The sequence below is a fragment of the Eschrichtius robustus genome, chromosome 9, assembly GCF_028021215.1.
Source record: "Eschrichtius robustus isolate mEscRob2 chromosome 9, mEscRob2.pri, whole genome shotgun sequence".
Classification (NCBI taxonomy): Eukaryota; Metazoa; Chordata; class Mammalia; order Artiodactyla; family Eschrichtiidae; genus Eschrichtius; species Eschrichtius robustus.
In genome coordinates this window covers 62,399,442-62,422,100 of record NC_090832.1, presented here as the reverse complement: position 1 = coordinate 62,422,100, position 22,659 = coordinate 62,399,442, and the positions used below count along the sequence as shown (strand labels likewise).

Genomic DNA, 22,659 nt, shown 5'->3' with positions numbered 1-22,659 from the left:
GAGCTGGGAAAAGCCAGGTGGCCACCTTGGATTTCCCATAGCCCTGACTGTTTAATTTACAGCTATTGTTTACCCATTTTAAATTCCCTGATTTAGGAATAGACCATTGCCATGTTACAAGGACATCAGGATGGCAGAGTCTGACAGTCAGGGGTTAATCTTTGTAGAAGCAGAGTGAACTTTATCTACATGTGTCATGATCTTTACAGATTCTGTCGTTGTTACCTTTTATTTGACAATGTTCCTCCTGTAATTTAATCTGTCAAATAATCCCAGTTAGTGTAATATTTTTCTGAGATGCCTCAGGGGCCCTCTGAAGTGCCTTGAAGTTAGCTGGAGGTCAGAAGAACTTTAATTAGAATTTGACACTTGGGAAGTTTGTTAAAAAATATCAAAAAGTTTTAAAACACTTAGTCAAATAGAATCATAGATCATTGTGAAATAATACTTACTTACTCAACCAAAGTAACAAAAGATTTCAAAAGCAAATACAAGTCACCTAAAGGCAAAGAAATTCACACAGTCTGTTATCAAAAGCAGCATTCCAAGAAAACTTTGTTCTCTTAACAGAGAGAGAACTAAGTCCAGTCTTCATATCTTCTATCACTGACAACATATATTCTACTTGCTTCACACATTGAAATGCTTTCCTTATCATTTTAGTAGTTTTAATTACGTATTATACTTGTTAATCCTTAAAAACCTTAACCTCTAGTGAAAACCAAGAAGAAAGCAATTGTGAACTGTTTGTTGTATTGGCATTTCCTGATTAGCAAACTTAATATATTCCATAACCTCTAAAAACATGCGTTTTCCCAAAGCACAATTTCTTTTCTCAATGTAGTGCAAGGCATGTGTCTAATAAACCCAAACATCTTTAGTTTCCCTCTTGCGAGAAGACAAAAGTAGGTGAATTTAGATTTGTTCAGCAATCAATATTCCAGTATTTTATCTTAAAAATGATTTAGACGTTTAATGACTTTTTATCATTTGACTTGATTTAGCAAAACTAAAGTTTCAAGGTACCAAAAATCTGGAAAAACTAGAACATAATTATTCCCACAGTGTTTACTCAAAAGCTTTTATCCCATACTAAGTTAATTCTCTTGTTGACAAATGTTGTAACAGATACAGTGTGAACTTAATGACTTTCAGTAAACCTAGGTACAACAAAGGTATTATACTTAATATTGATGACTCTAAAGACATGTCTGTATTAATAAACTTAAACTAACTTTAATATCAGATACCAGTTCAATACTGAATATCTCCCAGATCATGTGAACCTGAAATTTGTTTAGCTTAGTTTCTCTTGTATATAGAATTGTTTGATTTGTAAGCACTTACTTTTCTTTCAGCCAATTAAATAGAGTTCATTTACGAATTAGCCTCAGCAATATTATCCACAGACAGAGACACATACTGAGATATACATAAATCCAGACAGACAGAGATCTCACAGTTTCTGCTTGAGGTTTAAAATGCCTCTTTGCTTTTTTTTCCCCTTGGCTTGAAGTTCTACTAATTAACCCAAGGCTGAAGTCTCAGGCAAAGTGGGCTGTGTTTGTCTCTCAAGGACATGAGAAGAGTTAACTTCAGGCTTTCTACTAGGCATATTTTTGTTCTCTCAGGGTCAGAATTCTGAAAAAAAGTATTTTAACAAGCTAGCTTTCTCTAATTGCATATGCAGAAAGAACCAGTTTTGCAATTTCAAAAGGGTTTTATCCTAACCAGTTTTTTCTGGAGTCTAAAGAGTATTGTGGCCACACAGTGTCAAAAAAAACCCATCTTTTTCTGTATTCATAGTTTCATAGCTAGAATTTAGACCAAAGAGTGCTCAAATTGGCCCTAATGACAGAGGCAGACTGGCTGATACATTGTTGTCCCAGGGATACCTTCCATGGTGTTTATGACTAAAAGTGGACAGAAAGAACAAAAAAAACTTAGTGCCCTGGGAGCGTTTCTGAGGGGTGCTTTTTTTGGTTTAGAAGGAGATCCTCCCATGTTGAATAACCTGCAGCCAAGAACAGTGCTCCTAGAAATGAAGTCCAGCATCCTGGAAACATTACTAGGAGGCACCTGGAGGAGATTCAGAGTGTCCTCTGAATGTCTTTCGATCTTAATGCTGACGGGCTTTGGAGCATCCTCTACTCCCCCACTGATTTCTAACCAGACATCTCTGGTCAACTTTGGTTCCTTGCACAGGGTGCCCTCCCTTCTTACCTGGGGTGGACATTTGAACCAGTGCAGAGCGGTTGCCGGTTTTTCCTTAAGCTTTATAGACATCAGATCTCCCCTATGTCCTGTAACAAGATTTCCTACTGGGATGTACTCCTCGGGATTGAGCATTTGTAAAATTTATGACATGATCTGCTGGGAATTGGCCAGCCCAATAGGCTGTCCATAGCAGTGTAAGGGCTGCCAAAGCTTGAGGGGTGGGGTGGGGGTCTGAGAGGTAAAAGGAGGAACTCTTGGAAGAATTGGAGTTGGGAAACATAATTGTTTCCAAAGTCATATGCCCTGGTGTTTTTTTGTAACAAAGATAAGACCTCACGGAGCCTGTGCACTCAGCCTGACAAAGACAGCGTTGGCAGTTTAGAAATAAAGAGCAAAAGATCTTCTCCCAGGAGGGTGTGAAAGTATGTAGTGAAAAACAGACCCTTATGTGCAAGAAAAGTAGGAAAGAAAGGTGCAGGCCAAAGGAGAAAGTAAGGAAGATAGTGCAAGCAGAGGTCTCTAGCCATAGTTGAGCAAGACCTGCCAGTTACCTTGGAAGCAATCCAAGTCATGGCACCAGATGACGTCGGCAGGTGAGAGGACCTTGGTCCTTGTCTTCTTGGGAGAAAGAATTCCACAAAGAGACATTGTAAAGCAGGCACAAGATTTATTGGAAGCACAGTATGTGCAAAGAGAACAAAGAACCAGTTTATTTAGAGCAAAGCAAAAATACACACCCAGAGAAGAGTGCAGGCATCCTCCCTGATGAGGAGCACACCAGAGAGGTGATTTAAATCACTTATATGGAGGCAGTTTTTCCAGGTGTTTGTTTTTCTCTGGCCAGTCATCTTGCTTCGTTTCCAACCTCTGACCTGACCCAGGACGCTTCTCCATATGCATGTGCATCTTTTTGCCAAGATGGATTCCAGCGCAGCAGCCTATGGGACATTGACAGCACCTATTATGGGGTAGCGCCCCTCCCTTTTTGACCCCCGAGGAGTCTTTCTGCACATGTGCAGTCAGGGAGGTCTCCTTGACCTCAGGAGTGATAGATGTGGTCATCTTATCTCTTTATTCTGGCAGAGCTCAGCTCCTGCCATTAGCTTTGTCCTTGAAGTGTCTAGGGAACACAAAGCTCCAATTTACTCTGCCTGACAAACTCTAGCTGTTCAGCCCAGGGGCCCATCTACCTCCTACCTCAGAACCACCAGCCAGGATCTGCCGAGAAGCCTTGTTCACGAAGCCGACGGCAGGTTTGGCTGACATCTTAGCAAGCCTGAGGACCACAGCAGGGGCTGAGATGCATGGGCCAGCTTGATCCCCTGAATTCTGGCCTGCAAAGCCTCTCCTGAGCGAGAGAGCCAGGGCTGGGTTGATCCTTGGGCCAAGTGGCTGCCTGTGGGGCGGCAGTCTGGCGACTGCTCCGAGGCAATGGGCGGTTTGGGTCACAGACTCACCACCTCACTGCGTGATCTCTGGCGGGTTGAGACCTGCCTGTTGTGCCCCACCAGACTCCCCGGGCTCCAGGAGGGACTCTGGAGGAGAAAAGACCCCCTGAAATGGTGTAACTTCTTAATATGAACTTTCTTAGCAAGTGAAAATGTACTTGTTCGGAAGTGAAAGTAAATAAGCAACAAGCCTCTAATTTTTTATTTGAGACTTTTTATAATATTTCAAATCAATTTGAAATTCACCTAAGGGTAAATAAGTTTTTTTTTTTAAGTTCTAAATATGTAATTTCAAACTTAAACAGTATGAACTTATCACTAATAGAATTTGTACTTATTTTCCAGGCGATTAATGTGGATCTGACTCATATTGAAAACAGAATTGGTGACATTGTTAAATCAGAAAAACATGTTCAGCTGGTGTTGGGACAACTGATAGATGAGTAAGTACGATATTTAAGAACACTTTTTTGTTTTCTTTTTTTTTTGTAAGTAAATTTATACCTAAATTTAGAACAGTTGTGGCCATTTCAGCATTTTGTTTAGAACTCTTCTAGTGCTGATTTTCATTGTAAGGATCATTGTACTTAAAAAGTAAGTGCTTAATTGTGTGGAGTACTTGGAAATAATATAAACTTTTATTTTTTTCTAGTGTTTTAAAGCGACACAAAACATAATTTTTATCATCTTTCCTGTATGAGTTTAACTCTGAAAGCAGAATTGTTCCAAAAATATTAAGGAAAATGATTGCAGAATTTTAATTGTTGAAAACAATTTCAGCATTTATTATTTGATTAACCTTACATTTAGTTACATTGGTAAGAAAATAATTTTCAGAATATGCGTAATGAATGGTGTTTACCTAAACATACCATATTCATTACTTTTGGGGCATACCTTATTGCAACAGGAATTAAACATAATAGACAGAGGAAAATTATTATTCCTAATTGGGTTTTTCCTTTTTTTTTTTTTTTTAACTATTAGGAACTATTTGGATCGGTTAGCAGAAGAGGTAAATGATAAATTACAGGAAAGCGGTCAGGTAACCATATCCGAACTGTGTAAAACCTATGATCTTCCTGGAAACTTTCTGACACAGGTATTTTTTTCTTAATACTCTAATATGTCTTTTCAGATAAATAAAAGAATTTTAATGGGAGGGAAGAAACTAGACCTTCTTACCATTAATTGATTTTTTGCAAGTGTTTGACTACTGATGTTCTAGCAGTATATTTGGGGAATACTTAAACATTGATGGCTCTGATGAGATTGTTTAGAAGTGATTGTAATCTTCCTGAACCCAGAGACACCCTAAACTTAAGTAGACTTAAGTTCTAGGCCTGCTTTGATGCAGTAGCAGGTGTACCATAAGCGTATAGGTTTATTTAATGTTCTGATAACAGCTGTACAGAAACTTTAACCATGGTATCATCAGTTCTGATTGCCTAGTTATATTTTAAGAAATAACTGATGAAGACTATAATTTAGAAGGGGTGCTACTGGCATCTTGTGTGGTAAAGGTCAAGGCTGATGCTAAACATCCTGCAGTGCACAGAACATCCCTTCCCAACAAAGAATTTTCTTGCCCAAAATGTAAGTAGTACCAACATCATTTGATGTCACCTTTTTTCCTCCTCTAAACTGTCAGTGTGACAGGAAGAAGAACCAAGGAATCACTTATATTCTCTTAATTTTTGGTACTTGTGTCAATACTCAAATCAGATATCTTGATTTATAGTGTAATAACAATGCTACCTGAAAATAGAGGCTAGTTCCCTGTTTGTTGTTTCTTTTTTCTTAAAGTGGTTTGACATTTTAGAATTATAGAAGTCCATTTGGTACAGTGGAAAGTGCATGGGCTTTGGAGTTAAACAGACCTTGATTTGAATTCTGTCTATGCCACTGCTTAGTTACTCAGTGTCAGGAAAATTATTTCATGTCTTTTGTGCTTCCAGTTACGTATCTGAAAATGGGAATAATTGTCTCTTTCATAGATCTCAATGAGGTTATATTCATGATATATCTACTGAAATGGCTGGCACAGTGGAAGTACTCAATAAATGATGGTTTTGTTTTGTATTTACTGCAACAAATAAGGGAAAAGCCAAATCTCTTTATACTTTAACTTACCAAACCATAATTGCATGAGATTAATTTATAATACAACCGATTTACTCACTCATTTTAGCTGAGTGATTTCTCCTAATTGCATCTAAAATACCATTTAGGGCATAGATCTGTTTTACAAAGCATTTCAGGAGCCTAAGCTCCTGAGCAAATGCATGTAAATCACAGAAGATAAAATTGGCAAATATATGTAAATCACAGAAGGTAAAAAAAAAAATTTTTAGACACTTTTAAATAGAAGTATCAGAACAGATTCAAATGATTTCTTATAAAATTGTGCTACTGATACATTTTAGAAATATATATAGTTTCTTAATATTTTTCAGTTTTAATTTTTCTCAGTATCACAGGCAGTATTCTAAAAGCTCATTAAGAAGTTGTTTGGAAAGCATTTTTCTGTACCATAAAAGTACCAGCCAAGCTGACTTGAGTAGATTTAACTTGTCCTGGGAAGGCAAATATGTCCAGGCTTATTTTATATGTACCTGATCCCAGTCATAGTGTAGCTGTGGAAAAATACTCTCTTGAGATTACCAAGAAATCAGGTTGTCTGTCAGTATAGATTTCTGGACACAGTTTGTTAATATTTGCATCACAGAAGATAACTGTTCAGGTCTTATGTTTCCCTAGGTCGCAGAATCTTGGAATAACATTTATTTCTCTCTGTTAGTGTTAGAGGCTCCATATAGGATCCTCTCCAAGACCCATGTATATGTCTTGGCTGTCTATGTGTCAGACTACCTATAACTAGAAAATTGGTTAATCTCTTTTATTTTACCATAGAAATAGGCCTTATTTTAGCAAGTAGTTGAGCCTTTTAACATTCAGCTATTTGATTCATTCAATTCTTGTCTCTGCCATAAGATTATGAAGTTTCCTAGATCCTAAGTCTTCATTTTACCTTATATATCTTGTTAATTCATGCTTGCTGAAATTATTCAATCATATGATTAATACAGCATCAGCATGCAACATGACTCTAGTAAGACTGTACAAATGTAAATGTGTAATTTTGTTCTTTCAAATTAATAAGAATTTTCATCCATCTTTACCCTCAGGCACTAACTCAGCGACTAGGTAGAATTATTAACGGACACATTGATCTTGATAACAGAGGAGTAATATTTACTGAAGCTTTTGTAGCTAGACATAAAGCACGCATCCGTGGGTTGTTCAGTGCTATTACCCGGTAAGCATATTTTAAATTATGTATATTTTTACATTTGTTTGATTATTGTTTGCTTTTTTTTTTTTTAAAGCAGAATCTCATTCAGGACCCTAGTTTGTTAAATAGACAGAGGGCAGCTTCTGTGAAATAGGAATGGGGATTCCAGAGCCCTAGAATGTAGCCACACTCTCTCCAACCCACATCTCCTTTACTCGCCTACCTTCACCATCGTTATGACCCCAGATGTACTTCTGCAGAACACCCAGATCATATATAAAGTCACCCTGGGATCGTGGAAAGAGTATGCAGTCAGAAGTCCTTGGGTCATAGCCCTATCACATAGTAACCTTGTGACCCTGAGTAGATAAGTCAGTCACACCTAATAAGTTCTTTGGGCCGCAGACGGGACTGGATGACTTTAGAACTTTTTTTTTTTTTTTTTACTAAATAACATTCTAGAATTCTAATGAATAACAATTTTACTTTCAAAATCACTTGAACTTAATGTTTGGGGCCTGTGTAACAAACTCCAGTGTGGAATTAAGAAAACCTACATTCTCAATTCTCTTTTCTCCTGTGTCATTTAGTTTATCTCAGTGGTTTTTGGGTCCCACCAGCATTTAAATGTCCAGATTTCTCCATTTTAAAACAATCAAACCTCTCTCAACCCCATATTCCACTCCCTTTACCATCTTGTTTATTCCTTAACTTAAAGTGAACCTTCTCGAATTGATGTCTACAGTTACTGTCTCAGTTTTCTTACCTTCAGTAACTTCTCAACTCACCCATCTGGCTTCTACAACTTACATAGCAATGATGTCAGTATCATTAAATCTAATGGGTATTTCCTGTCCTTGTTTTACTTTATAGCACCATTTAACCCCAATTACGGCTTCCTTCTTGAAATGTTCCCATCTCTTTCTTTTTTTTTTTTTTTTTAACACTATACTTTCCTGGTTTCTTTTTATGTCTTTTGGCGGTACCTTATTAGGCTGTACCTTTTCTGGCTCTTCCTCCTTTCACGAGCCTTGAAAGTTTTGTTTCAGGCCATCTTTTCTTCTCAGTCCTGTACTGTCTGCCTAGGTGCTTTTACCTTTCTTCTAAGTTTCAGACTCATACTATCTGTACAGCATCTCTTTTGAAGTGTTTTGTTACAAGTGCCTCAAATTCAGCATATTTAAACTAACTCACTACTGTCCCACTTTCCACCTCTTCTGAATTTATTCTTCCACTGGTGTTTCCATTACCAGTAAATATCATCATCAGGTTGGTTTTGCCAGAAAACTGGGAGTCCTCCTTTATGCCATCCTTCCTCTTACCTCCCTTTCCATAACACAACATCTTTTGAATTCATATTTTAAATATTTACGTAATCTTTACTTCTCTGACATCACCATTCTTACCACTTCAGTCCATTTTTTACCTAGACTGTTTCAGGAGGTTTCTAACAAGTCCCCCTTCTTCTACTCTTATTACCTTTCAGGACATTTTTTCGTGGCAGCCACAGTGATTTCTTTTTGTCATTCAACAAATCAAAAGCACGCATTGAACACCTAATACATTCAGGGCCCTGGTGGAACAAAAGACTAAAAGGATAGAAGAGAGAGCTTGCAATCTAATGCAACAGTTTTCTTTCTTTCTTCCTTTTTTTATCTCACACTTACAGAAAAGTTGCAAGAGAACCTTTTTTTTTTAAATTCTGTCCCATTTGAGAGAAAGTGGCTGACATGATGTCCCATAATCACACTTTAGTCTGTATTTCCTACAAACAAGGGCAATTGCGTCCTATAGAACTACAATACCATGATCCATTACTACCATCCAGTCCTTGGATCCCATTCATGTTTTACCAGTTGTCCCAATAATATTCTTTATACAAAAAGGATCCAGTTCAGAATCACATAGTGCATTTAATTGTCATGTCTCCTTAGTCACTTTCAATCTGGAACACTTACCCTTACTTTCATGACCTTGACACTTGAAGATCACAGGCCAGTTATTTCGTAGAATATTCAATCTTTCCTTTCTGCTACTTTGTCATACTTATATTCAGGTTATGCATCTTTGGCAGGAATATCACAAAAGTGATTATATGTTCTTGTCATTGAACCCTATCAGGTGGCATACAATTCAGATTTTTCCAGTTACTGATGAGGTGCATTGTGACTTCTTAATAAGGAGATATCTGCTAGGCTTCTCATAAAGATTCTTGTTTCCCTTTATAATTAAGTATTTATGGGGAGGGCAGTTTGAGATCATGTGAGTTACCCTGTTTTTCATCAAATTTTCAGTTTATTCATTTATTAAATCACTGTGGACTTACAGTTTTCTATATTATTCATTGGATTATAATCTATTGTTACCATTATTTAGATTTTCAAATTGGCTCTGATTTAGCTAGTGGAAGGCCCTTCAAGCTGGCTTCTGTGTCCTTTTGACAGGTCCCCATCATTCTTCCAACACTTCTTTTCTTTCTGGCACAACAAGAAGTTACAGGCTCAGTTCATACTTTACCTGTTCCAACCTTGGAATCAGCCATTCCTCCAAGGAGCCCTGGTTCCTTTTAGTAGAGTATAGTATTTAGAAACCAAGATCTGGACACTAGATTGTTTATTGCTGTTTGGCTGTTCCTGCTCCCAAGCCCTCTCAGCAGACAAGCTAAGGTATACACGTTACACAATTATATACACCCCCCCTATATATCTATATTTTTGTATCGTTGTGTATCAGGAACCGTGAGTTCACACTGATACCTCCAACACTCTAAGTCTTGTTCTAGTTTTCTCCTTTTCCATAATTGTAACTCCCTTCTCTGTCCATGAGAAACCTAGCTCCCATTATCCTTAATGTATTTACTTATTTGATTAATTCCCCTTTATGTGACTGATCTCCCATTTGCTGCTACAGCTCTCTTCCCTATATGGATGTCTTCTTTACATAGGCTCTGACAGCTTCCACCAGATCACCCTTCTAACACAAGAACAGTAGTTTTTTCCAGGAGAGGAACTGAGTAGCTGAGTGATAGGAAAGGAGGGGGACTCCGTTTTGTAACTTTTTTGTACCCTGAACATTTATCACTTAGTCAAAAAAACAAAAAAAAAAACAGTGTATTTTTCCTATTAACAAATATTTATCCTTTTTCTTTGACCAGTTATTGTGGTGAGTGTAGTTATCATCTGGTTCAGCAAATAATATTTTCCTGACTCATAGTAGCCCTGAGTTTCTCTGTATGGAGGTATTATCAAACCATGAGAGCAAAAACAAATTTTGAGCCACAAAAGATGTTGCTAGGCTGTGTGGCTTCTAGATAGTTCCATTTAAGGTAATGTATCTTCATATTTGCCTCTTAAATACAAGGAACCAACTCACTTTTCTGTTCTAACTTCAGAGAGAAGACCTGCATCTCTGATTAAAAAGGGTTTATGTTTATTGTTACTATAGGTAGCCAGAAAGAAGAGCAGGAAGTAATTAGTGAGAAGAATGAGGTATATAGGTATACTAAGCTACATTGTATTCCAGATTGAAATAATTCAATAGCTAAGTTTCATTGTACAATAAAAGCTAGAAATTTTGTGCAATCCAGTTAAACTTTTATTGAACACCCATAGTAAGTTATGCACCCAGCAATTTTAAGATAAAGTTCTTCAAGGAGCCCTCCACATTTTTGTAGGAATGTGTTCAGGTAGAAAGGAACAGAAAACAAAAAACATGAGAAGGTTGTAATAAGATAAACAGAGGAGAGCAAACTTCATGTAATTGGACCTAATTGGTTCGGGGGGGCTCTAAATAATTCAACTGAAAATTTTAGGTAAAATAATTTAATATAAACCAAATTGATCTATATAAGAATTTGGTAAAAGTAATAGTTTAGTCAAAAATCCCCAAACACAGCGGTTTTAAATATTAATTCATATTTTGACAACTGTTTCTGCTCTCCCAGGTTTGTCATAGGGAAAATTTATAACATTTTAAATAATCAACAAGAGAGAATCAAGTAGTTGGAATAACTTAAAAGTCTTTTAGTTATATGCATAAGAATAAAAACACAGACTAAACCTAAACCAGAGAACTTGTATAATTGGCTTAAAATGAATAGGGAAGAAAAAAATTGGAGTCAGAAAAAAGTCTAGATCTTTTTTTTTCAATTGTTTCCTTTACTTAAAAGAAATTATAATTATTATAAAAGAAAAGCATTCACAGGGATCTATCCAAAAGAAATGAAAACACATCTCTGCACAAAGGCATGAAACAAATCTTCATAGCAGCATTATTCATAATAGCCCCAAACTGGAAATAATCCAGGTGTCCATCAGCTGATAAATGGATACAAACAACAAAATATAGTATATCCGTACACCAGAATGCTATTCAGCAATAAAAAGGAGTGAATACTGATCCGTGCTTTATTATGCATGAACCTCAAAGACATGCTAAGTAAAAGAAGCCGGACACAAGAGACCACATACTGATTCCATTTATAAGAAATCTCTAGAAAAGCACATTTGTAGAGGCAGAAAGCAGATCAGTGGTTCTGTAGGTCTACGGGTGGCAACAGGAATTAACTGCAAACATCTAGGAAGGAACTTTTTGGGTGATGGAAACCTTCTAAAACTGGATTGTGGTGTTGGTTGCTCAGCCCTATTAATTTATTGAGATCGTTGAATTGTATACTTAGAATTGGTTAGATTTATATGTAAATTTTGTATGTCTCATTAAAGCTGTTCAAAAAAAAAAAAAGAAATGTATAATCATTACAGAAAATACTGATAAGCAAAAGAGAGAAATTAAAGTGGATTTCTCCCAGTCATACACCCTAACTGGAATACAGCATTCCAGTTTCCTTTCAGTATGTACATGATCTCATTTTTCTTCAGAAATGGAATCATATAACATTCACTGACTTCCCAGGTGAGGAGAGCCTCGCAGACAGAAAGAATAGAATGAACAAGAAATTAACATACAATAAAGGACAAGACAGATAGTCAAGAGTCACCAAATTTGAGGTGAAATTTTGGTGGGAAAGTAAATTGATCCCAGAATGGGAAGACAGATCAATTACCTGGTATTTCAATAGCATAATTCTGCTTAAGGATGTAAAATTTGGTGCAGTTTTTTTTTTTTTTTTTTTTTTTTTAGTTGATTTACAATGTTGTGTTGGTTTCTGGTGTTCAGCAAGCAATTCAGTTATACATATATATGTGTATATATATTTTTCTTCATGTTCTTTTCCATTATACTTTATTACAGGATACTGAATATAATTCCCTGTGCTATACAGTAGGACCTTCTTGTTTATCTATTTTATATATAGTAGTTTGTATCTCCTAATCCCAAACTTCTGATTTATCCCTCCCCCACCCCTTTTCCCCTTTGACAACCATAAGTTTGTTTTCTATGTCTGAGTCTGTTTCTGTTTTGTAAATAAGATCATTTGTATCATAGTTTAGATTCCATATGTAAGTGATGTCATATGGCATTTTCTCTGACTTCACTTTGTATGATAATCTCTAGGTCCATCCATGTTGCTGCAAATGGCAACATTTAATTCTTTTTTATGGCTGAGTAATATTCTATTGTGTGTGTGTGTGTATATATCACATCTTCTTTATCCATTCATCTGTTGATGGACACTTAGGTTGCTTTCACGTCTTGGCTATTATTAATAGTGCTGCTATGAACATTGGGGTGCATGTATCTTTTCGAATTAGAGTTTTTGTCTTTTCTGGATGTATGCCCAGGAGTGAGATAGCTGGATCAAAAGGTAGCTCTATTTTTAGTTTTTTAGGGAGCCTCCATACTGTTTTCCACAGTGGCTGCACCAATTTACATTCCCACCAACAGTGTAGGAGGGTTCCCTTTTCTCCACACCCTTTCCAGCATTTATTATTTGTAGACTTTTTGATGATGGCTATTCTGACCCATGTGAGGTGATACCTCATTGTAGTTTTGATTTGCATTTCTCTAATTAGTGATGTTGAGCATCTTTTCATGTGCCTATTGGCCATCTTTATGTCTTCTTTGGAGAAATGTCTATTTAGGTCTTCTGCCCATTTTTGATTGGGTTGTTTGGTGTTTTGTTTTGTTTTATATTGAGCTATATAAACTATATTTTGGAAATAACTCCTTGTTGGTCACATTGTTTGCAGATATTTTCTCCCAGTACGTAGGTTGTCTTTTCATTTTGTTTATGGTTTTGTTTGCTGTGCCAAAGCTTATCAGTTTGATTTGGTCCCATTTGGTTATTTTTGTTTTTGTTTCTGTTGCCTTGGGAGGCTGATCTAAGAAAACATTGCTACAATTTATGTCAGAGAATGTTTTGCCAATGTTCTCTTCTAGCTGTTTTACAATGTCATGTCTTACATTTAAATCTTTAAGCCATTTTTGAGTTTATTTTTGTGTATGGTGTGAGGGAGTGTTCTAACTTCATTGATTTACATGTGGCTGTCCAGCTTTCCCAGCACCACTTGCTGACGAGACTGTCTTTTCTCCATTGTATGTTCTTGCCTCCTTTGTCGAAGATTAATTGACCGTGGGGGTGTGTGCGTTTATTTCTGGGCTCTCTGTGTTTTCTGTTATTGTTGTTTTTGGCTGTGTGGCTTACAGGATCTTAGTTCCCTGACTGAGGATTGAACCTGCGCCCTTGGCAGTGAAAGCACAGAGTCCTAACCACTGGACCACCAGGGAATTCCCTGGGCTGTCTTTTCTGTTGCATTGATCCATGTGTCTGTTTGTGTGCCAATACCATGCTGTTTTGATTACTGTGGCTTCGTAGTATTGTCTGAAGTCAAGGAGGGTTATGCCTCCTGCTTTGTTCTTTTTCCTCAGGATTGCTTTGGCAATTCTGGGTCTTTTATAGTCCCATATAAATTTTAGGATTATTTGTTCTAGTTCTGTGGAAAATGTCATGGGTAATTTGATAGGGATTCCATTAAACCTGTAGATTGCTTTGGGTAGTATTAATATTTTAACAATATTAATTCTTCTGATCCAAAAGCATGAGATATCTTTCCATTTCTTTGAATCATCTTCATTTTCCTTTGTTAATGTTTTGTAGTTCTTAGCATATAAGTCTTTCACCTCCTTGATGACGTTTATTCCTAAGTATTTCTTTTTTTGATGCAGTTTTTAAAGGGAATTTTTTTTACTTTCCCTTTCTGATATTTCATTGTTAGTATAAAGAAATGCAACAGATTTCTGTATGTTAATCTGGTATCCTGCTACCTTGCTGAATTCATTTATCAGTTCTAGTAGTTTTTGTGTGGCGTCTTTAGGATTTTCCGTATATGGTATTATGTCACCTGCTTATAATGATAATTTTACCTCTTCCCTTCCAGTTTGTGTACCTTTTATTGCTTTTTATTGTCTGATTGCTGTGGCTAGGACTTCTGATACTGTGTTGAACAGAAGTGGTGACAGTGGGCATCCTTGTTGTAAATTTCAGCGCGAAGGCTTTCAACTTTTCACCGTTGAGTATTATGTTGGCTGTGGGCTTGTCATAAATAGCTTTTATTATGTTGAGATATGTTCCCTCTGTACCCACTTTGGGAAGAGTTGTTATCATGAGTGGATGTTGAATTTTGTCAAATGCTTTTTCTGCAGCTATCAAGATGATCATGTGGTTTTTGTCTGTTCTTTTGTTTATGTGGTGTATCACATTGATAGATTTGCTATGTTGAACTATCCTTGTGAACTTGGGATGAATCCCACTTGGTCGTGGTGTATGATCTTTTTTATGTGTTGTTGGATTCGGTTTGCTAATGTTTTGTTGAGATTTTCTGCATCTATATTCGTCAGAGATACTGGCCTGTAATTTTCTTTTTTGGTGGTGTCTTTGTTTGGTTTTGGTATCAGGATGATGGTGACTTCATAGAATGTCTTTGGGAGTGTTCCCTCCTCTTCAGTCTTTTGGAAGAGTTTGAAAAGGATCAGTATAAGTTCTTTGTATGGTTGGTCGAATTAATTCCCCAGTGCAGCCATCCCGTCCTGGACTTTTGTTTGCAGGGAGTTTTTTTATTACAGATTCTGTTTCACTTCTAGTGATCATTCTGTTCAAATTAATCTGTTTCTTAATTCAGTTTTGGAGGACTGTATGTTTCTAGAAACTTGTCCATTTCTTCTAGGTTGTCCAATTTGATGGCATATAATTGTTCATAGTATTCTCTTACGGTTTTTGTATTTCTGTGGTATCAGTTGTTATTTCTCCTCTTTCATTTCTTATTTTATTTAGTTCTCTCTTTTCTTCTTGGTGAGCCTGGCCAGAGGTCTGTAGGTTTTGTTTACCCTTTGAAAGAACCAGGTCTTGATTTTATTGATTTCTTTTTTTGTTTTTAATTGCAGTATAGATTTACAAGGGTGTGTTTCAGGTGTACAGCAAAGTGATTCAGTTACGTGTATGTATATGTATATGTGTGTGTATATATATATTCTTTTTCAGATTCTTTTCCCTTATAGATTATTACAAAATATTGAGTATAGTTCCCTGTGCTATACAGTATGTCCTTGTTGTTTATTATTGATATTTTATGTATAGTAGTATGTATATGTTAATTCCAAGTTCCTCATTTATCCCTCCCTCCTACCTTTCCCCTTTGGCAACTATAAGTTTGTTTTCTATGCCTGTGGGTCTATTTCTGTTTTGTAAATAAGTTTATTTGTATCTTTTTTTTTTTTTTTAGATTCCACATATAAGCAATAGCGTATGATATTTGTCTTTTTTTGGCTTATTTCACTTAGTATGATAATTTCTAGTTCCATCCATGTTGCTGCAAATGGCATTATTTCATTTTTCTTATGGCTGAGTAATATCCCATTGTGTGTGTGGGGGGGTGTGTGTGTGTATCTGTCACATCTTCTTTATCCATTCATCTGTCAGTGGACATTTAGGTTGCTTCCATGTCTTGTGTATTGTAAATAGTGCTGCAATGAACATTGGGATGCATGTATCTTTTTGAATTATAGTTTTGTCCAGTTATATGCCCAGGAGTGGGATTACAGGATCATATGGTAGCTCTAGTTTTAGTTTTTTTAAGGAACCTCCATACTGTTCTCCATAGTGCCTGTACAGATTTACATTCTCACCAACAGTGTAGGAGGGTTCCTTTTTCTCCATACCCTCTCCAGCATTTATTGTTTGTAGACGTTTTTGATGATAGTCATTCTGACTGGTGTCAGGTGATACCTCATGGTAGTTTTGATTTGCATTTCTCTAATAATTGGCATTGTTGAGCATTTTTTTCATCTGTATTGACCATCTGTATGTCTTTGGAGAAGTGTCTGTTTAGATCTTCTACCTGCTTTTTGATTGGGTTGTTTCTGTTTTTTTTAATCTCTTTTATTTATTCCCTCTCTGATCTTCATTATTTCCTTTCTTCTGCTGACATTAGGTTTTGTTTTTTCTTCTGATTCTTTTAGGCAGTAGGTTAGGTTGTTTATTTGAGATTTTTCTTATTTTTTGAGGAAGGCCTGTATTGCTGTGAACTTCTCTCTAGGGACTGCTTTTGCTGCATGCCATAGATTTTGTATGGTTGTGTTTTCATTGTCAGTTGTCTCAAGGTATTTTTAAATTTCCTCTTTGATTTCATCTTGACCCATTGTTTTTTTTAGTAGCATGTTGTTTAGTCTCCATGTAATCGGTTTTTTTCTTGTTTTTCTTTCTGTGGTTGATTTCTAGTTTCATGCTGTTGTGGTCAGAAAAGATACTTGAAATAATTTCTCTCCTCTTCAGTTTGTTGAGGCTTGTTTTGTGTTTTTGTATGTGGTCAGTCCTAGAGAATGTTCCATGTGCACTTGAAAACAGTGTGTATTCTGGTTTTTTGGGATGTAATGCCCTGAAAATACCAATTAAGTCTAACTATTCTAATGTGTCATTTAGAATCTCTGTTGCATTATTGATTTTCTGTCTGGAAGATCTATCCATTGATGTGAGTCTGGTGTTAAAGTCTCCTACTATTGTATTCCCATCAATTTCTCCCTTTATGTCTGTTAGTATTTGTTTTATGTATTCAGATGCTCCTATATTGGGTGCATATATGTTAACAAGTGCAATATCCTCTCCTTGTATTGATCCTTTTATCATTATTCAGTGCCCTTGTTTATCTTTTTTTTATGGTCTTAGTTTCAAAGTCTGTTTTCTCTGATATGAGTATTGCTACCCCCGCCTTCTTGTCACTTCCATTTGCATGATACATCTTTTTCCATCCCTTCACTTTCAATCTCTGTGTGTCATTTGCCCTAAGGTGGGTCTTTTGTAGACAGCATGTTGTAGGCTCTTGTTTTTTTATCCAATCTGCCACTCTTTGACTTTTGATTGGAGCATTTAGTCTGTTGACACTTAAGGTAATTATTGATAGATATGTATTTGTTGCCATTTAAAAACTTGTTTTCCAGTTGATTTTGTATTTCTTATTCCCTTGTTTTTCTTTTTGTCTTTCCTATTGTGGTTTGATGGTTTTCTTTTGTATTATGCTTTTGTTCTCTTCTTTTTGGTTTTTGTGAATCTGTTGTATGTTTTTGATTTGTGATTACGCTGTTTTTTCAAGTATGTTAACCCATTCCTGTATCTACTTGCTACAAACTGGTAGTCATATAGGCTCAAACACATTCTAAAAAAAAAAAATCTGTATTTTCTTACTCTTCTCCCCCGTATTTTTTGATTTTGATGTCCTCTTTTGCACCTTCATGTTTATCCTTTTGCTGTTCATTGTAGTTATTATCGCTTTCACAATAATTTTTTTTAAGTCTGTGTACTGGCTTATTTAAGTGATTTACTTCCCAGTTGTGATTTTTTTTTTTTCTTTCCTACAGATTCTTGCTTCTTTTCTATTGAGAGAAGACCTTTCAATATTTCTTTTAGGATAGGTTTAGTATTGCTGTATTCTTTCAGTTTTTGCTTGTCTGAGACATTCTTTCTCTCTCCTAAATGATAATCTTGCTAGGTAGAGTTTCCTAAGTTGTAGGTTTTTCCCTTTCAGGACATGGAATATATCTTGTCACTCCCTTCTGGCCTGAAACCTTTTTGTAGAGAAATCAGCTGATAGGCTTAAGTAGGTTCCCTTTGTAACTAATTCTTTGTTTTCTCTTGCTGCCTAGAAACCTCTCTTTATCTTTAACTTTTGTCATTTTAATTATAATATGTCCTGTTGTGGGTTTGTTTGGGTTCATCCTTTTGGGACCTTCTCTGCTTCCCATACCTGGATATCTGTTTCCTTCCTTAGGTTTGGGAAGTTTTCAGCCATAATTTCTTCCAATATGTTTTCGATCCCCTTTTCTCTTTCTTCTCCCTCTGGGATCCCTATGATGTGTAGATTGGCACACTTTATATTATCCCATAGGTCTCATATATTGCTTTCTTTTTTTTTCATTTGTCTTTCTGTCTGCTGTTCTTATTGGGCAATTTCCATTATTCTTTCTTCCAGATCATTTATTCATTCTTCTGCATCATTCAGTTTGCTATTTATTGCCTTTAGCTCAGCTTTCATCTCAGCAAATGAGTTTTCTAATTTTTCTTGGTTCCTCTTTATAGTTAGTAACTAGTTCCTTGTTACAGTGACCTGCATTTCTATTGATAGCCTTTCTTAATTCCTTCAGTAGTTTTATTACCTCCTTTTTGAACTCAGGGTCTAGTAGACTGGAGAGGTGTTTTATTTTTTGTTCTTTCAGGGGAATTCTCTTGATCTTTTAATTGCATTTGGCTCCTCTGCTTCTTCATTTTATTTATATTTCTCTTACTGTAAGAGTTTAGGAGAAACAGTTATCTACTGTGGTCTTGGAGGGCTGTTTTTATGTCGGAGCATCCCCGTGTACCCTGCATGAATCTAATATTTTTGGTGTGAGAGCTGTTTTAGTATGGGGCCCTGCCATGTCTTTTCTCAGTATGTGCTGGCCGTTATCCCACTGATGGAGGTGTGACTGGTGTTGTGGTGACCAGAGCCTGCAATGGATATTGAGCAGGGCGTCCTCTTTGCTCTGTGTTTGTCACAGCCCTGTTGGGGACAGGGTCTGCTCACCAGTTGTTGGAGTAGAAGCCCCCAGATACATTTCTAAGCTACTACAGCGTGAGGCAAGACTGGAGTGCTCCCGCTGGGAGAAAAGCCACTGCCTATTCCTCCACAGGAGCTGTTTGCCAGGAGGGCACCTGTGGTGTTGCCTGTCACTCGTGCAGTCTCACAAAGTATGCTCTTGTTGGCACTGCCTCTGGCCCCTCCTCAATCATGGGAATGCAGGCAGTCGACCTGGGTGACCCTCGGGCGCTGTGCTCACAAAACCAGCAGCGCAGATCCACTGAAGTCAGGCACCTGAACTGTCATGGTCGCACACCTGGACCCGCCCTGGGAGCTACAGAATCAGCCCAGACCCCAGCTCCACCTCTACATATGCATGCCCACAAAGCTTGCAGCTGCTAATGCCAGACTTGCCCCAGCCACAGGATCACCAGTAATCTGCTTGGATGTCCCACAGGTGCTGAGCTTACAAAGCTGCCAGCAGTGGCATAAATCCGCGGATTGATCAGCTGCTGGGACACAGCTCAGATTTCAGCCCCACCTCCAAGTGTGGGCAGCACTCCCGGGCTTGCATGCTCCCAGAGCTCATAGAGGCAGAGCCACACCTGCTGTGAGCACGCAGAGATTGAGGCTGCTCTGGTGGGGCCTTGCCCCTCCCTTTGCTTGAGAGTCACCCCATTAACAGTGGGGCTTCTATGGCAGACCCAGGCTCAGTCCTGTGTACACCTCCTGTTGCAGCCCAAAGCATACTCCACCCGCTTCAGGCTGTCTCTGCACAGCGAATCCCAGTCCTCTCCCCAGGTCTGTCCCCTGAAGCCCAAGTTTCAGCACCTAGCCCCCATGCCCACTAGCAGACATGCGTCTGGCTGGGGAGTGCAGCAAGGTGGTCAGGCCCGTCCATGCCAGCCTCTCTGTTCTGCCTGTGGCAGGCTGGTCGCTGCATTCTCCGCTGAGCCTCTGAAGCTCTCTTGCTGGCCCGGCTGATCTTCCAGTCAGTGAAGGGAGTTCCCAATGTGAGAGAACCTTCCTTCTTTCATAGGTACCTCCCAGGGACGTAGATCCTGTCCCAATTCCTTTTTTTTTTCTTTTTCCTACCCAGTTAAATGGTGATCTTTCTTGCAACTTTGGTTGTATGAGATCTGCCAGCATTCAGTAGGTATTCTGTGAGAATTATTGCACATGTAGATGTATTTTTGATACACTTACGGGAGGAGGTGAGCTCCATGTCCTATCCTGCCGTCTTGATCTATGGTGCAATTTTGCCTTCATTTTTTTCTTCTAAATTAATTTGTTTTTCATAAACTAATCATCCTAGTTTTTTTAATTCATACGTATGTGTAACTCTATGATGAGTAAAATGTTTTTTGATTTTTTTTTTCTTTCCATAAAGGCCTACAGCAGTGAATTCTTTGATTTCAAAATATGGGTTTCAGGAGCAGCTTCTTTACTGTGAGTTTGCTTTAAATGATATATCACTTAATTAGCTGTTGAATAGACTAAATGTAAAACTTAACTAATTTTAATGTTTTTACCTCTTTTAATCTTAAAACTTATGTAATTAAAGTATATCTAGGGGGCTTCCCTGGTGGCACAGTGGTTGAGAATCTGCCTGCCAATGCAGGGGACACGGGTTCGATCCCTGGGCTGGGAAGATCCCACGTGCCACGGAGCAACTGAGCCCCATGTGCTAAAACTACTGAGCTTGGGCTCTAGAGCCCGTGAGCCGCAACTACTGAAGCCCGCGTGCCTAGAGCCCGTGCTCTGCAACAAGAGAAGCCACTGCAATGAGAAGCCTGCGCACCACAATGAAGAGTAGCCCCCACTCGTGGCAACTAGAGAAACCCCGCGTGCAGCAACAAAGACCTGACACGGCCAAAAATAAATAAATAAATAAATAAATTTATTTTAAAAAATATATTTCTGGTTGAGAAGTTTCTCTATACCAATTTTCATATACGTGTCTTGTTATACCCACCAAACATTTAGTGTTGGGTACCTCAAGAGGAGTGGAATAAAAAAAAAATGTGTGTGTATAAAATACTCTGCTATGCATATGCATATAGAGATTTAAAATTCGGGGATTAAGAATAATTTTTACTTTGTTTCTTACAGATTTTTACTACATTTTCTTATGAAAGTAGTGTTTGGCTAATAAAATTTTTACGAAAGGCTTATAGCATTAAAAATAAATTCTTAGCATTCAAACAGTACAGTAATAGCTTCAAAATAATTTTGGTCCATTGACTATTTTGTGTTTTTGTGAAACTCTTATGAGATTTCGAAGGTTTTTTTATAAAGCTTGGCTGAAGTAATTTTTAAAAGCAGTGACTTAATCTTTCAACTCAGGTATCTGTGCAAATATAAAATTAAAATGAATAATGGAAAAGAAATTTAAATACAGAACCAAAAATTAATTTTTGTTCATTGTATTTTTCAGAATATGGAGTTTAAATTTAAATTTTTTTAGGACAAATTTAAAATTAAAATGTGACGTATTTCTGAACTTCCATAATCAGAGTTGGTGAAATTTCATTATAATGTAAAGTTCTTCAAGTAATAACTGATAAATTGATAACTTTCGTCTGAATTTAGCTTGGATTTGTGTTGTACAGTCACACAAAATTTAAAATTATGTGCTTCAGTCAATTGTGAAATCTAGACCTTTCTGATGTACTCTGATTTACTCAGCATTGGAATTCTGAAATTCCTATGTAAACTAATTTTTATTTCTGTTAAAAGCTAACTTTCCTGAATCATTCTTTGTGCCAGACATCTTTTGACTGTTCTTGTTGGTTCACTTAGGAATAACTCCGTCCTATCTGCTTTGTCTCTTTTTAGGGGATTTTGATATTTAAAACAACAAACTGTGTAGCCGAATGTTATGGTTTAAATAAAAATCATAAATTTGGTGTTAATGGCAGCACTAGTAGGTGGCAGAGTTGAGGTTTGGACTTAGGCTATCTGGGTCCATATCCATCCTCCTTAACCATGGCATTATATTTCTGTTATAGGTAGGATTAAAATGTGTTCCTTCAATTTAAACAGTGGAAATGTAATAATTTATACAGATATTCATGGCTTTATTTCACACTGTTGATTCTAATAGGATCCAGGTGTCTTGATTTTTCTAAATATGAGGAAATTGAACTTGGTAACACTAGTGATTGTGTATTATCTATTCTCAGAGTGTGTAATTGTCTACTTTTAATCATGAGATAAATATTGGCATGTTTTTTCCAAAATTAGACTAAAAAATTCAACATTAATATTAATTAGTTTTTATTACAGTTCAGCATCTTTAGCTAGTTGCCAAAATTTCCTGAATTTACGACCTGAGTATTCTCATAAATGGCAGGAAAGTTTTGTCTAAAATATAATGTCTTTATTTAGTATGAAATTTAAATTTTAAATTGCTTTTTTAAAGGGTAAGAATAACTAAATTGTGAAATTTTAAAGTGTTTTACTTTTTGAGATTTTTTACCTGCTCTGATTTATTTCTGTTTGTTTGCTTTTCTTTTAAGCTGTTCTTGAGGAACTTGTTAATAGTGGACGCTTACGAGGCACTGTGGTTGGTGGGAGACAGGATAAAGCGGTGTTTGTCCCTGACATTTACTCCAGAACACAAAGTACTTGGGTGGATTCTTTTCTCAGGCAGAATGGCTATCTGGGTAACTTTTTTTCTTTTTAACTAAAAATC

At 37.0% G+C, this 22,659-nt stretch overlaps 1 protein-coding gene across 1 annotated transcript in view; it reads left to right on the top strand.

Moving 5' to 3' along the window:
* Positions 1-22,659, top strand: part of UFL1 (UFM1 specific ligase 1) — a 60,057-nt gene that overhangs the window by 18,780 nt on the left and 18,618 nt on the right. Inside the window, exons 4-8 of the mRNA XM_068551438.1 lie at positions 4,011-4,108; positions 4,653-4,767; positions 6,854-6,984; positions 20,353-20,411; positions 22,484-22,630. Coding sequence (XP_068407539.1) covers positions 4,011-4,108; positions 4,653-4,767; positions 6,854-6,984; positions 20,353-20,411; positions 22,484-22,630 — 550 coding nt within the window. The remainder of the gene's footprint in view (positions 1-4,010; positions 4,109-4,652; positions 4,768-6,853; positions 6,985-20,352; positions 20,412-22,483; positions 22,631-22,659) is intronic.